The following is a 16,966-nucleotide window of genomic DNA, read 5'->3' on the forward strand; positions in this document are numbered from 1 at the left end:
GATTGGTGACGTTCAGGACGTTCACCAACCATCAGAGTTGACTTGTTTTGACGCTGTGCGTCAACCTCCGCAACCCGGTATGGTGTTGACTGCACAACCCAGACGGTCTAAACAGTCTCGGGTGGACGCTGTGCGTCCTCGCGCACCTGTTGTTGTTGACAGTTCCCAGACTGTTCAGCAGTTCCAGGACGCTGCGTCTGGCTCCGTCACGTATGCACCAGTGCGACCGGACTCTGCGAGTCAAACGTTGCCTACACCTTTGCCGTTTTCTCATCAGTTATCGGATGAGGAACTGTCAGATGAGGACGTTGCTGAACCACAGCCTGAGGATCAGCCTTCAGAATTAGATGAGCCTAAAGCAGTTCAACCATCCTTGGACTTTAGAAAAGTCATGGTTGTTTTTAAAGAGTTGTTCCCTGATCACTTTATTTCTGTGGCTCCTCGTTCGCCGCCGTCCGAGTTTGTCTTAGGCGTTCCTGCTACCATGCCTGCCTTTACGAAACTCGTTCTCTCTCGCTCATCCAAGAGAGCTTTACGGCTGTTAGGCGATTGGTTAGAGACCAAGGGGAGTTTAGGGAAGACGGCATTTGCCTTCCCCCCATCTAAACTCTCGTCTAGATCGAGCGTCTGGTATGCCACGGGAGAAGTTCTCGGCTTGGGAGTTCCTGCCTCTGCCCAGGGCGACTTCTCAAGTCTTGTAGACTCTCCCCGCCGCCTTGCCATGAGACGCTCGAAGATTAGTTGGTCACCCTCGGACCTGGACCACCTTCTTAAAGGCATATTTAGGGCATTTGAAGTCTTTAACTTCCTGGACTGGTGTTTGGGAGCCCTGAGTAGGAAAATCTCATCTGCCGATAGGGATGTTTCCTTACTCATTATGTCCTGCATGGACAAGGCCGTCCGCGATGGGTCCAACGAGCTTGCCGCTTCATTCACGTCCGGAGTCCTTAAGAAACGAGAGTCTCTGTGCTCTTTTCTGTCAGCAGGAGTGACGCCATGCCAAAGATCTGAGCTACTCTTTGCGCCCTTGTCTAAGTGCTTGTTTCCTGAAGTCTTGGTTAAGGAAATTGCCTTGTCTTTAGTGCAGAAGGACACCCACGATTTAGTTGCGTCCTCAGCTCGCAAAGCTCCCCCTTTGCCTGCCTTGTCTGCTAGACCTAGGATAGACACCCCAGCGTCCAGGTTTATCCCGCCCTTTCGTGGCAGAGCCTCCAGCAGGGGAGGTGCTCGTGCCGAAGGGAAGAGAGGAAAGAGGAAAGGATCCAAGTCCTCTAAGGGCAGAGTCTGACTGCCCGCAACTTCAGACAGCAGTAGGTGCCAGACTCAAGAACTTCTGGCAAGCCTGGGAGAAGAGAGGCGCAGATCAACAATCTGTGAGGTTGCTCAGAGAGGGGTACAAAATCCCTTTTGTACGCAGACCTCCTCTAGCGACGTCCCCCATCGATCTCTCTCCCAGGTACCGAGAGGAAGAAAAGAGACAAGCCCTGAAACTGGAAGTGTCTCTTTTGCTAGAGAAGGGAGCGGTGGTCAAAGTCTCGGACCTTCAATCACCTGGGTTTTACAACCGTCTCTTCCTAGTATCAAAGAAGACAGGAGGTTGGAGACCGGTGCTAGACGTCAGTGCTCTGAATGTCTTTGTCACAAAGACGAAGTTTACCATGGAGACCACAAAGTCAGTCCTAGCAGCGGTCAGAAAGGGAGACTGGATGGTCTCTCTAGACCTAAGGGACGCTTACTTCCACATCCCCATTCACTCAGACTCCCAACCTTTTCTGAGATTCGTCTTCGACGATGTGGTGTACCAGTTTCGGGCCCTGTGCTTTGGCCTAAGCACAGCTCCTCTCGTGTTTACGAGGCTTATGAGGAATGTGGCAAAATTCCTCCATTTATCGGACATCCGAGCCTCCCTTTATTTGGACGACTGGCTTCTCAGAGCCTCTTCCAGTCATCGCTGTCTGAAGGATCTCAATTGGACTCTAGATCTGACCAAGGAATTGGGACTCCTAGTCAACTTGGAAAAGTCACAGCTGGTCCCATCCCAAACTATTCTGTATTTAGGGATGGAGATTCACAGTCAAGTTTTTCGGGCTTTTCCGTCGGCCCCCAGAATAGATCAAGCCCTGCTCGTCATCCAGAAGATGTTGAAGAAAGAACGCTGCTCAGTCAGGCTTTGGATGAGTCTGGTAGGAACGCTGTCATCCCTGGAGCAATTTGTCTCGCTAGGAAGGCTACACCTCCGACCTCTACAATTCCATCTGGCTTTTCACTGGAAAAAGGACAAGACGCTAGAGGCGGTCTCGATCCCGATTTCCGAAAAGATAAAGACTTGTCTGACTTGGTGGAAGGACAATATCAGCCTACGAGAGGGTCTTCCCCTGGCAGTTCAGAAACCCAACCACGTTCTCTTCTCGGACGCATCGGACTTGGGCTGGGGCGCGACGCTGGACGGTCGGGAATGCTCAGGTCTGTGGAACTCGAGTCAGAGGAGCATGCATATCAACAGCAAGGAGCTTTTGGCGGTTCATCTGGCCTTGATAAGCTTCGAGAATCTCCTTCGAGGCAAGGTGGTGGAGGTCAACTCGGACAACACCACGGCCTTGGCGTACATTTCCAAACAGGGAGGTACCCACTCATTGACTCTGTACGAGATCGCAAGGGACCTGCTCATCTGGTCAAAAGATCGAGGCATCTCCCTAGTAACGAGGTTCATCCAGGGCGACTTGAACGTCCTAGCGGATTGTCTCAGTCGGAAAGGTCAAGTAATTCCAACCGAATGGACCCTCCACAAGGATGTGTGCAAGAGACTTTGGGCGGCTTGGGGTCAACCCACCATAGATCTCTTTGCAACCTCGCTGACCAAGAGGCTTCCAATCTATTGCTCTCCAGTCCCAGACCCAGCAGCAATACATATAGATGCCTTCCTCCTAGATTGGTCACACCTAGATCTTTACGCATTCCCACCATTCAAGATTGTCAACAAGGTACTGCAGAAATTCGCCTCTCACGAAGGGACAAGGTTGACGTTAGTTGCTCCCCTCTGGCCCGCGAGAGAATGGTTCACCGAGGTACTTCGATGGCTGGTAGACGTTCCCAGAAGTCTTCCTCTAAGAGTAGACCTTCTACGTCAGCCACACGTAAAGAAGGTACACCAAAGCCTCCACGCTCTTCGTCTGACTGCCTTCAGACTATCGAAAGACTCTCGAGAGCTAGAGGCTTTTTGAAGGAGGCAGCCAGTGCGATTGCTAGAGCGAGGAGAGCGTCTACCATTAGAGTTTACCAATCGAAGTGGGAAGTCTTCCGAGACTGGTGCAAGTCAGTTTCCGTATCCTCGTCCAGTACCTCTGTAGCCCAAATAGCTGATTTTCTCTTATACCTGAGAAAAGTTCGCTCCCTTTCAGCTCCTACGATCAAGGGCTACTGAAGCATGTTGGCCTCGGTCTTTCGGCATAGAGGCTTAGATCTTTCCAACAATAAAGATCTGCAAGACCTCCTTAAGTCTTTTGAGACCTCTAAGGAACGTCGTTTGGCTACACCTGGGTGGAATTTAGACGTGGTCCTAAGATTCCTCATGTCAGACAGGTTTGAGCCTTTACATTCAGCCTCCCTGAAAGATCTCACTCTTAAGACTCTTTTCCTGGTATGCTTGGCCTTGGCTAAAAGAGTCAGTGAGCTTCATGCCTTCAGCAAGAACATCGGGTTTTCGTCAGAAAAAGCTACTTGTTCTCTGCAGCTTGGTTTCCTAGCCAAGAATGAGCTACCTTCTCGTCCTTGGCCTAAATCTTTCGATATTCCTAGCTTATCGGAGATCGTAGGCAATGAACTAGAAAGAGTATTATGCCCTGTTAGAGCTCTTAAGTTCTACTTAACTCGTACTAAACCTTTACGAGGCCAATCTGAAGCGTTATGGTGTTCGGTTAAGAAACCATCCTTGCCTATGTCAAAGAATGCTTTGTCATATTTTATCAGATTGTTAATACGAGAAGCTCATTCACACTTGAGTGAGGAAGACCGATCTTTGCTTAAGGTTAAGACGCACGAGGTTAGAGCTGTAGCAACTTCCGTGGCCTTTAAGCAAAATAGATCTCTGCAAAGTATCATGGACGCAACCTATTGGAGAAGCAAGTCAGTGTTCGCGTCATTTTACTTGAAAGATGTCCAGACTCTTTACGAGAACTGCTACACACTGGGACCATTCGTAGCAGCGAGTGCAGTAGTGGGTGAGGGCTCAACCACTACAATTCCCTAATTCCATATCCTTTTAATCTGTCTCTTGAAATGTTTTTTAATGTTGTTTTTATGGGTTGTCCGGAAGGCTAAGAAGCCTTTCGCATCCTGGTTGATTTGGCGGGTGGTCAAAGTCATTTCTTGAGAGCGCCCAGATTAGGGGTTTGATGAGGTCCTGTTGTATGGGTTGCAGCCCTTGATACTTCAGCTCCTGGGAGTCTGTCAGCATCCTAAGAGGATCGCTGGGCTCCGTAAGGAAGACGTACTTACAAGGCAGAGTAATCGTCTAAGTCGACTTCCTTACCAGGTACCTATTTATTTTGGTTTTGTTATATTGATAACTGTCAAAATGAAAAAACTCTTAGCTTATACGATGTAAACATATTTAACTCTGGTCTCTACCCACCTCCTTGGGTGTGAATCAGCTATTATATATTCACCGGCTAAGTTAAATATTTAAAAATGATATTTTAATTATAAAATAAATTTTTGAATATACTTACCCGGTGAATATATAAATTAAACGACCCTCCCTTCCTCCATAGAGACGCAGTGGGATGAGAAGAAATTGAAGGTTTTGTTTACATCCGAGAGTGGTATCTGGCCGACAGTTGGCGCTGGTGGGCACACCCGCAACCTGCATAGCGATCGCTCGCGAGTTTTTTATGTATGTGTCTGTCGAGCAACAGAGTTGCAGCTATTATATATTCACCGGGTAAGTATATTCAAAAATTTATTTTATAATTAAAATATCATATTTCTTTCAGCCGTGTTTCAAGTATTGTTCTCCTGTCTGGTCTACATCTGCTGAATCTCATTTTAATTTGTTGGACAAGAACTGGCTGTCTATTAAGTTTCTTATTCCTGATCGGGATATCAATCTCTGGCTGTCCTTCAGTTTGTTCTTTATGCATATTGCATAAGATTTTTCTAATATTGACCATCCTTTCCATTTGGATCTTCCCATCCTGTAGTTAATTGTAACAGTCTGGTCTTTTCCATCATAAGGCTCAATACTACTCAGTATTCTAGATCTAGAAGTTTTATTCCAGCTGTGACTAGATTTTGGAATGATCCTCCTAATCAGATAGTTAAATCATTGGAACTTCAGAACTTCAAAATTTCAGTGAATGTTTTATGTTGAACATCATCATCATCATCTTCTCCTACACCTGTTGGCGCATAGGAAATGTTGAACAAGCTGTTATAAATCTCTAAATAGTTTATATATGACAGATGTTTATTAATGTTGTTACTGTTCTAGATATTTTATATTCATTATTTGTTACTTCTCATATAGTTTATTTATTTCCCTATTTCCTTTCCTCACTGGGCTATTTTTCCCTGTTGGAGCCCTTAGGATTATATCATCCTACTTTTCTAACTAGGGTTGTAGCTTAGGTAGTAATAATAATTGGATGGCCACATGAGCGAGAGTCCCCGTTTATAGGTGTTGTGCTGTTGCTTGTTTGGGCTTTGGTGGCCAATGATCCCAATCTCTCCACTTTACAAGTCTGGAAACAAGGAGGCACAAAGTCCAAGACCTTCTTTCTTCTTTGCTGGACAAAAGTGAGACATGTTACCCAGATCCCACAGTTTGTACCAGGGTAAACTGAATTTCCTAGCAAACCAGTTGAGCAGATTAATCCAACTCTTAAGAGAGTGATCATTACACCCCCTTATGTACCAACAAGTGCAGAAGTTCTGAGGAAGTCCCACTTCTCTCAGCCAGAATGAAGATGAACATTTTACTGCTCTGCAGTCCCAGACCCTCTAGCATGAGCAGTCTGTGTATGTTACTCAAATTCAGCTTTTGGGACAAAGTTAAAAACTTATACCAATGGCAGAATGACCCCCCATCTCCCCATTTTGGCCCAGGAGTAAATGATCCCCAGACCTGTGGCCTCTCATGTCAAATCGTCCCCTTGGTCATCACCACCCAGGAGAGGTCTGTTTAACAGCTTCACTTTAATGATATAACGTACATCAAAACCCTCTTAACTTTTTCGGACAGCTTAGAGATTCTTCACCAAGCAAAGGGATTTTCATCGGCCACTAAACTTTATTATTGCCTCAAAACAAGTCCATAAACTTCCTATATCAACTCCAGGAGACTGTACCTCAAGCATTGTAAGTCTGAAAGAATGTTGTCTACCAACACCTTTAAACCATATAAAATTTTATGCTGCTTTGGGTGTACTAAGAACACCTCAGTAGGAAGGATACACTCTAGTATTATGTTGATATTCGTTCTTGAGCACACTTGGCCATATCCAAAGTCCAGACATCAGAAACCTGGTCAGATGCCTTATAATTGAAGTCCCTCCTACCTCTATGTATATCTCTTGTAATCTAGATATGGCACTTGAATATTTTCTTGGGTCTTATAAACACACTCACTCACTTTAGTGTAAAGAACTATCAGTGAATACCCATTTCCTTTTAGCTCTTGCCCTTGCTAAGAGGGTAAGAATTAAGTGACATCTTCAATCTTGCAAAATTGGCTTAATTTTCTACTAAGCACTAGAGGCCTGTCTCTTTTGCCAAAATTCAGGATAAAGAATTACTACAAAACCTAAAGCCAGCCTAACCAGGCATGTATCGTTGCCTGGTCTGGAATCATTTGTTAATGGAGGCCAATATGAGATGTCTTTAAAGATAAGGTAAAAAGTCTTATCTTACAGTAATAAAAATAATTCAGTTCATCTGTCTAAAAATGTTGTGTCCTTATTAAAGAGGTTGACAATTGAGGATCCCCATGATTAGATGACATTTTTTTACCCTTGCTAGAAGTAAGAGTCCTTGATATTAAGAGAGTGGCCATGTCTCCCAACTTGTTTTTAGATATGACTTCCTTGATAGAATTGTAAGTGCCACTCAGTGGAGGTTTGCAATTCTGTATTTGAAGGATATCTAAATAATTTGTGGCTCATGCCATGTGTTGCTTCCTTTAGTCTTCATGGGAACATTCTAACTGGAACTAAATGGAAGTCTTACTTATTTGTTCCTTATTCACCCTCTCAATTTCCTGGGGTCCAATTTTTGTGTAGAGGGGACTCCTTAATTTTTTTATTATTATTATTATTTGTTAGCCCTTCCTTTATTATATGGCAAAGATCCCTGCACATAGACAATTACCCTTACTGATTGTACTGCAGTTAGTCTCCTCTGAGGTACTTCTAATGACATTTGCAGCAAGAAGAGATGCCCTAAGGCTGAAACCATCCTAAAGCTGTAAAAAGTAATGAGAGTAGAAGATCGTATTACAGGCAAAAAGCAATCAAGGGATCTTTCTTATGTTGTCATTGAGGTGGATTTTAGTTATAGTGGATTACCACCATCTCTTCATTGAACTAAATGGGGCATTCAATATATGAATATTTGGGTAGGTCCATTTAAATAAATCAAATTTTCATTATAAAATTTATTTCAATATTTACTATACAGTATACAATATTCATTTCTAAACCCTTCCATTTTCCTATAATCTAGAGAAATAAATTGATATGGTTAAGAGCAAATAATAAGATAAATAAAGCTTTGATCTTGACAAGCTCAAAACTTTTTCGAACTATTTTTCTCATTAAAGTGGCCCTTGAAGTATACGTAGCCCAGTATAAGAATACAGTATTTATTAAGTGTTCTATTAGATTTATTATAAAAATGTTTACCAAAGAGTTTGAATGTTTGTCTAAATAATCTGATAAAAATCAAATTGGTACTGCAAGTAAGCACTTGATATGACAAAATGGCAAAATTTGGAAATACGAATTGGATAATATGCTGAAACAAATCAAACCCATTGTGTCCTCATGTGAATCACATACTCAGAGAGAGTAAAGAGCTATAGTAATGTCAACAAGGTTATGTATTGGTCAAACGAGATTAACCCATGGGTTTTTAATGTGCACTCCACATGTAGTAGTTGGCAAGTTTAATAACTGTGATACGTTTTAAAAGTTAAACATATTTTATGTGAGCAGATTGTTTTTAGAAGACAAAAAGAGATTTATGCTTTGGTCTGAAAAAAGGGATTTTGACGAAGGAAAAATCTATTTCTGGGCGAGGAACCTGTGTCGTCCTGTGAAATGCTCTTTAAAGCACCATTTCAAAGGTATAAATACTGCTAAATATACCAGAGAAAAATTTTGCATGGAATGCCAGGAATATACCCAGCTCGCTCGCCCCTAAAGGGTGTCGGTATTAAAACTGGGGCGAGTGATACCACTACCAGAGGTCCCTTTCCAATTAGACTTCTCCCTCTTCAAAATCCCCCGTTACTACGAGGTTTTGTTCACTACAGCTACTGCCCCCTGCCCCCCACCCCCCACCACCACCACCACCAATACCACCACTACTACATTTCATCGAATTATTTCCCTATTTCTAGGAGTTTTAAGATCTTCAAGTACAGTGCAGGTCTAATAAATAAAATTTGAACCTTTGTTTACAGTTGTATTTATTTATAATTTATTTTTTATCACCTATGCCATAGTCAATTATTTATTTTATTACTTCCCCAAAAAATTTGGTACAGCTCTATGAATCAAGTTTGAATTATTGAGCCGATTAGTCTCCCATCTTTCATTAATAATGATAAGGTACTGTGGCACAGTATTTGTGAAATACAGGTTCTCTACTGTATACCAATTGGCAAGTTTTTATATTGTTTTTCTTATATACGTTAATTTTAGAGATTTTGTTCAAGATAGTTAAGATAAGAAATTAAAGTTTATTTTGTATTTGCATTCTTTTTTCTATTTTCAGAATTAATTGTACATAGTTTATATCAGCCTCAAGCTTCAAAGGTCAACCTCAGGGCTGGTATCTTCATATATTTCAAGTTACTCAGAAGTACCATACTATGTCAGTTGCTCTCAAACTCCAATAGAAGTAGGATGATTCAGTGTCAGAGTATTTTGATTATATGCAATTAAGTTCTCATTTTCTAGAATTTCCCAGGTAAGTACATGTACAGGATATACTTACATGGTAGCAGTATAATTCAGTCTTGCAAAATATGTTGATTAGTTTCTTAGCTCTTTAGTTTACAGTACATGTATGAATACTCACTGATAGTTTTTGAAATGTATATATACTGTAATAACTTTTGGTAAAAGCAATCTGCGATGCAGTACATAATGTATTAGTTACTGGTAAATGTCTTTGATAATATAATGGGAATAATAACTCCTACTCATATTTACATTCTATTGTACAGTAAGGTGGTACATCCAAGTGTTACATCAATATTTTTTTTCTATGTCAGATATTATTTAGATAAAATTTCTCATGTTCAAAAGTGGGATTTAGGAATTAATTTTGACAAGTGGAAAAGATAAGAAGTTTCATAAAATTTTTATATATTTTTCAAGAGTGATTCTTCATTCAATTGAAAACATTTAGATGAAGGGCACTTTAACAGAGGGATTGCTGAAAGTATTGTAAGTTGGAAATGATGGAAAATCCTTGAAGTAAAACTACTGACCTTTATGGAATGAAATGTTGGACTAAAAGTTCTAGAAATACTGTAACTAAATAACACAAAGGTCATGGGGAAAATTTTGTATGTTACTAAAGAATTAAGAGACATGCACTGTTAGATTGAGTGAAGATGATTTTGAGTGACTGAAAATCATCGATTTTAGTCAGAAAGTTGAAGATTGCAAATATGTAGCCTTGATTAGTTCTAGATGTTACATGAATTATACCTGTTTTTAAACATAAGAGAAGCATATTTCTACTCAAGGTATGCTGAGTTTGTATTACATAGATTCCATTGCTGGACTGTACCTTGGACATGCAAATGATTTTTCATTGTTTTTTCATAGTTTCTTAATAACAGATCAGTTCAGGTCAGGATGTGGGAGAGAGTAATGTACTAGCTATATTTGGAACCACTGCAGTTCTTACTCAATTTATTCCATAAAAAGGTCAAGTTCTTATTAACAGGTCATTGTGATGCTGATCCTTCCGTTTTGGGTTACTAAACCATTAATTTTGACTGAAAATACCTATTGTAGCTCATTTGTCTCTGTAAGACGAGGACATTTTGGCAAGGTACTACTGGAAGAACGTCAGTGGTCTCTTCCTGTTAGATACGTATTTCGTATTTCTTTTTTTTTTTAATGCGGCTTCCCAATTTCAGAGGGAAAAATCAAACTAAAATATTAGGTGCATATGCATAGAATAATCAATGTTTGAACTTTCTGAAAGCTTTCATATGGTTATTTAAAAGATTAGATCATATGAATCATGTGATTTTTATCATAGTTTTAATTATCATTAGTGGTATGTATTTTTAGCATCAAATGGTGCTCTTGAATTAGCCTATACAAAGTCATCATCTTTTTCGTGCATGTAATTTGCCAAAGCATATTTGTGTGTATTACTATGTATGGAGTAAAGAATAAGGGTTTTCAGGAATACTTAAGTCAGTGATAGTCATTTGTTATCATATTTATACTCACTGGGTATCAGGACAATTCCCCCTCTGAGGACAATTACCCTCTGAGGACAATTACCCCCGAGGACAATTATCCCCTAGGACAAGTACCCCCAAATATGATAAAAAGAAAAAAATTACATCTGTAAGTCTGTAGGAAAAAAATACCTATTTACAAATTATGACTTTATTTACTTAATAATAGAAAGATAAAATACAAAGATTTTTTTTTATTTTCTGATAATTCAAATTATATGCGATTCCTCGCAAATATTCCAAGGTACTTCTATTTTCGTAATCATTTACCACTGTAATAATATGTTTCGAAACATCTGAATATTTTTTTCTTGATTTTTTTTTCTTTTGTCAAAACCTACCAAATATTAAGTCATATGAACATGTAATGCTTGTTCTTTTTCGAGTCAGTTTAAAACTTCCATAAATTGGGGTGGTAACAGCCAATGTTAGATAGGAAACCTCTGTGCCATCCCTCTAGTGAATTGTTTGTTCTTGGCAGTTCTACTGAGGTTCTGTTATACATATTCCAAAACTGCCTTGCAAACACTGGTTCTCATTGTCTCCCCTCTCGACATGGTTGTCTCAAGAACATATCCTCAAAATATTCTTGCAATATATACGTTTCAGGAGGAAGTATTTCATAGTTTCAAAGGCTTTTACAACATCACATTCAGGAAGAAAAGCTATAGCACATAACATATTCATATACTGTAGATAGAAAAGTCTTTTTCCTCCAAGTATCGTTATTGAAATCCATGCGATTGAATGTTTCGGTATATGCTTTGGGTGAAATGAAAAAAAACAGCCTTTTATCTTAGTTTGAGGAAATGCCAAGCGTAAACTGTTAATTGAGGCTTTGTCAAAGTCAACCATGATTGACTCTGGCGCTAAATCTGATTTTAATAGTTTTATTTAGTCAAGAAAACTAGCGTGAGTAGTTTGACATTTATCCAGTAGAAGCATGCATAATAATGGTAACTGTGAAAATATCTGGGGCACCCTTCTAAATGTTCCGTCAAGTGGCCAGTGTCGGGTTCCACATAAATAGTTAAGATTTTCATGTGTTCCAAAACTCAGAATTGTTTTTTCATTAGATGCAGAGTTGTGCAGTAATAAATCTTTTCCATTTAGTGTTTTTGTATACACGTCTGGTAAAACTACTTCTTGGGCGTCTAGAGGTAACGGTTGTAAATGGGGTGAACATTGTCGCTGGCGTCTAATGTTGCTTTATATGCGGTTAATTGGAGGAAAATTTGTTATGGTTTCATTATCGATGAGAGCACATGCCTCAGAAACTATTTGCTGTGCAGTTTCTTATGTATTGCTAGCTTCCTCTTTCATTTGATGAATAGTTTTGGCAGCCTTAATGTTTGCTTTGTTTGGCGCAAGAGTATGATCATGAAGTGTGCCAACAATTACCTTTCGCTGTATATTCGCTTTCACTTTAGCTTTGCACACAGCTGTGTTCGTACATTCTATACATACAATCAGATGAGACAACACCATTTGCTAAGATTTTTGTTTAACGTAAATATGTCCACTATAGACTAGTTTGTTTTTTCCTTTTTCACATTTTTATAAATTCCATACTGATTAAGGGCTTACAGTTTTCTTTTCTGCTAAAAGTGGAATACTGTTAAAAAGGAAATTAGAAACAAATAGAAAGGCATTTCAAAGGAAACATATATTTTTTAAGTTGTTATACTCGTTACATTATATAGTTTACTCATTTTCAAATCAAAATATCGTAATAGGAATAGTTGTTCTCAGGGTTAATTGTCCTAGACACTCACTGTTGCATACTCATTAATACATTACCAACACTGAACACTATTTGTCTTGTTAGTGTTCCAAAGTTTCATTACTCAAACTTAGCTGTATTAAGAAAAGAAAAGTGTCATAAATTTGGTAATGGATACCAAAATATCTATTTGCAAGATATATCTAGATGTCAGTTTTCAATGTAATTTTTATTTTTCATTTTCATAATTTTACAATTATTTTGTAATTTTATCATTACGATTCAAAGCCCTTTTTTATTTAGGTAAAATTTCCTATCTTTTACGTTCCCCTCTTGGTTAGTCATACTGTATATCAAGTTTCATTGAATAGAGATGTCTTTCATCAGTTTAGTTTATGTGACTGTCTTTTGTCTCCCCAAGAAGTAAATCCATTTAAGCATTTAGAGCAGAAAATTTAACAAACCCCTTACTACATCATGAATGTGCTTTAATTCTTAGATGCTGCTGGTATAGGACTTTGATGCTCTAGTGAAGTAGATTGTGAATCCTATACCAAGAATCAAATTGAAATATATTTTTCTCTTGCCTACATGGACATACATTATGGATTAAGCATACCATTCTGTGAAGCTTTAAAACAAAATGATTTGATAGATCCTAACACAGTATTATTACTTCCAAGGGTTACAAAGAATATCAGAAATAAATATTGAGTCGGCAAACTGCTATGGTGAATACACTTTACAAACTACAAGTAGCCAAATTTGATAACAAGGGACATGGGCAAGACAGGAAGTCTTTTGGACCATTCTAGCTTTATCAGGTACCAAGAAAATATTACCGACCAACACTCGAGCCACATCCATCAGACATTCAGAAAGAAGCATACCAACATAGACCCCTCTCCTTCCTACAGATAGCATCAAGCCACAAAAGGCAATCAAGATGAAAGTGCAAACACACACACACATGCACACATTAGTATACAAAGCTAATAATTCTGACATATGTACTTGTTATTTGATGTCACTTAGCTATATGGTTTACTTTGGTAACATTTGAATAAGATAGGAAGAAGTCGCAGTAGCTCATTTTAACAAGCTGTGACTGCATTCCTGGGGTCCTAAGTTCAAGCATTGATAGGTTTATTATGACACATGTCCTTACTGTTCCTGTGAGATAGGAATTTAGCAGGGCTAGGGTAGGGACCTGCTGAGACGTAAGCGCTCATTGTCTTGTTCCTTCAGGTCTCACTTGGATGTTGATTATTTGTTTGTGTATGTTCGGTTTCTAGTCTTAAACCTGTACCTTAACTCTGCTGCTCATAAGTGACCTTTAATTATATTGTCTGCATTGAGAAGACATATCTGTTACTATTTGTTCGAAAATAAAATGGAAACTGTAGGCTAAAATAAATGGAAGAATAATGTACATAGTATTAGGGATATTAATTGAGTCATCATTCATAGTACAGTATATGATGGTTAGAAATTTTAAATGTTTTTTAAGACATACTGAATCTACAGTGTTGACCTTCATGTTAGCTCCATGATTTCGACCATCCTTCAAAACATGGTAGACATGAAGCTATAGAAAGGATGTTTTTATTATAGTTCCTTTATGATAGATAGTTTATTGCTATATAATTGATTTTGTTGATTTAATGTGATTAGGGATTTTTTAAAAGAATTTTATTTTAATTACTTTATTATTATATATGTAATGTAACCAAACCACCCAGCACAAAATATTGATAATTAAGAACATTATAGTGATGCCAAATGTTTATTCGTGAAAAATTGGATGATTTGTCAAATAAAGAAAAGGAAGTTTTGCAACTCATTATGGTTATTGTATCATTTTAATTACCGGTATTTAAGCTACCATGATTTCTTATGAGTACCCAACATCATATTATCATTGACAGCTCATTTGGCTTTTATTTTCTAATAGAATTTTCAAGCACAATTTTTAAACTAATAAAGTTTTCACTAAAGTAACAATAGTAATCATAGAGAATGATAAGTAGATAAACTTCATAGACAGTGTAGTTGATTAAGAAACGTTTTGTAGATGTACATATTTCCATAGTTGGTAATCAAAGGAGCTTCACCAAATGGAAGTGTATATGGGCAGTAGCTGTTTAGAATGCTGTTGTAGCCCTTAGTATCACTTGAAATGGGTAGTTGTTGGAGTGTTCTCTCAAATGATATCCAGTGAGATTGTAGAGGAATGTGAATTTATGGAAATAAGAAGTTTGTTATTTGAGCCATGATGAACATTTAACGGTATAAGTTATCAAAGTAAAAGTTAGTAGTCATGGTTTTTACCTTTTCATCACTGGATTGAATAATTTTCAAAAATCTATTTTTTTTTGTTAAGGTTTTCCATTTTATTTGTTTTTAAAAAGCATGTGTTGAGACAAAGTTGCAAATTTTAATGTGACATCAATGTACACTATTAATAATCATTTAAATTGAGTAATTGACAATATAACACTGATAAATGAAGTAACTTGTAGATGGGAATTGTACCTCTAGAGTTGACTATATACAGTTAAAAAATTTGCTTTAGAATTGTAGAGCATTGATGTCTGAAATTGAATAATATTTTAGAAGAGGAATTTGACAGACATCATATTTTTTCTCACTTGGTACTGTTTCATAACTAAACTAATCCTAAGAAAATATGGTATCGTTCTTAGAGCTCATTTATATATCTTACATGGATGTCATTATGAGAATATATTGGTTACAGAAAGTAAGGTTTATCCTAAAGGGTTCTGTAAATGATGCTTATATTGTCTTGTTAAAAAAGTAAAATACACCATTGCATTTCCAGTTACAAATATCAGAGGCCAAGTTTGATATCTAGTCATTGCTTTTTAAAATCCATTGAACATAGAAACCTTATAAAATTTACTTTGATAGAATTATCTTGATATATATATATATATATATATATATATATATATATATATATATATATATATATATATATATATATATAATCATTTTATAAATATAATACAGTAGTTTCCTGATTTGTAAAAAAAAAAAAAATATTCTTGTAGCTGCTTTTTACAGTTGCCAGAGTATAAAACAGTTAAAGTCAGTAAGTTATGCCATTTCATTATATACAATACAGTGGTACCTCAGTTTATGAGTTTAATTCTTTCTGGGAGCGAGCTCATGAACTAAAATGCTCGTAAGCTGAAACTATTTTCCCTTAACCAAAAAATGTGTTGACCTTGTGAGAATTACTGAAACCAAGCAGTTTGGGCATATAATTTACAATTCATGTTTCATCATGGTTATTATAGTTATTTTTAAGCTGAAACTGTACAGTAGCTACAAGTTTATGTGTAAATGTACCTATAAATGCTAGAGAGGATTTACCTTTAGGGTACAGTCAAAGATTTGTTTATATGATGACTTGCAAAAATAACTGTATGACGCTCAGAAATAGAGGTGCTGATTATTGTCATAAGCTGTAACAGTAATACTACATGATCATAACTAGCTTTAAGAACCTGTTTATGTGTATAACACTTATGAATCAAATTGGAACCATTTTAAGTATATCTACTTAGCAATGTATAAGATTTTGAAAAAGGGTATAAATAAACTAAGCCCTCTTAAAAAATGAAGTGTTTTCAAGGTTGAAAATTCTTACCATCTGTCACAAGTTTTTCTTTATTTACTGTTTGGTGTTTGTGTAGTTAAGGTAAATGACGTAAGTTTAAGTTTATATACTTCACCAATTTAAAAAATGTGTCTAACCATTGTTTTGAGTATGCTTGAACTTCCAATTGAAGGTTGAAACAGCCAAGAAAATTATAACTGCTTGATCATGAAGTTGAATTTAATAAATAAGATATAGAGATCTTAGGATGTTCCTCCTGTGTGCAATATATACTACAATATTGATCTTAGCTCCATGACATTAGTGATTTATGTAATATGCGAAATGGTCCTAGCTTTTGGATATTAGTTTTGTATAATTTCTAAAGAACCAGACTAAAATAGCTGAAAGTTTGAAGCTGCTCAAAGCCAGTATGCAAAATGACAAAAAGGACAAAAAGCTTTAGGTTGCCAGCTAGAATGGGCTGTTTAGGTCATAAAAATTTCTAGTTAAGAGCTGTCATATAGGTTAAAAAAGTTGTCCAATTTGACTACACAGTACCTTGCTTGAACTTCTTCCTCCTTATTGTAAATTGGCTAAGTGCAACATATAGAAGGATATTATTAGAGGTGAATAGTGCCTTTTTAAGTTCCTACAACTTTATCTGTTTACACTATAACAGTGAATTGATGGTCATGAAGTCTGAACAGTTGGTCTTGTCTGCAGTGTTGCTATTGCCTGTTAATCGTAGATTACAAAGAGTAGTTATTGCTACAGGGATGTAATCTGGGGAGTTCCTCAATAGTATAGTAGCAAACTTTGACTTGCTACTAATACTACGGATGCATAATATTGGCTTTGACAAAGAAAATCGTGTTGAATACGATGATTGGATTAATTAATTTTGGCTGTA

At 37.6% G+C, this 16,966-nt stretch overlaps 1 protein-coding gene across 1 annotated transcript in view; it reads left to right on the forward strand.

Annotated features, from left to right (window-relative positions):
* LOC137656872 (uncharacterized) overlaps nt 1–15,360 on the forward strand; it is a 110,566-nt gene extending 95,206 nt beyond the window's left edge. The window contains exon 5 of the mRNA XM_068391242.1: nt 8,992–15,360. Coding sequence (XP_068247343.1) covers nt 8,992–8,997 — 6 coding nt within the window. The 3' untranslated portion in view covers nt 8,998–15,360. The remainder of the gene's footprint in view (nt 1–8,991) is intronic.
* The last annotated feature ends 1,606 nt before the right edge of the window (nt 15,361–16,966 follow it).

The sequence above is a fragment of the Palaemon carinicauda genome, chromosome 17 (genome assembly GCF_036898095.1).
Source record: "Palaemon carinicauda isolate YSFRI2023 chromosome 17, ASM3689809v2, whole genome shotgun sequence".
Lineage (NCBI taxonomy): Eukaryota > Metazoa > Arthropoda > Malacostraca > Decapoda > Palaemonidae > Palaemon > Palaemon carinicauda.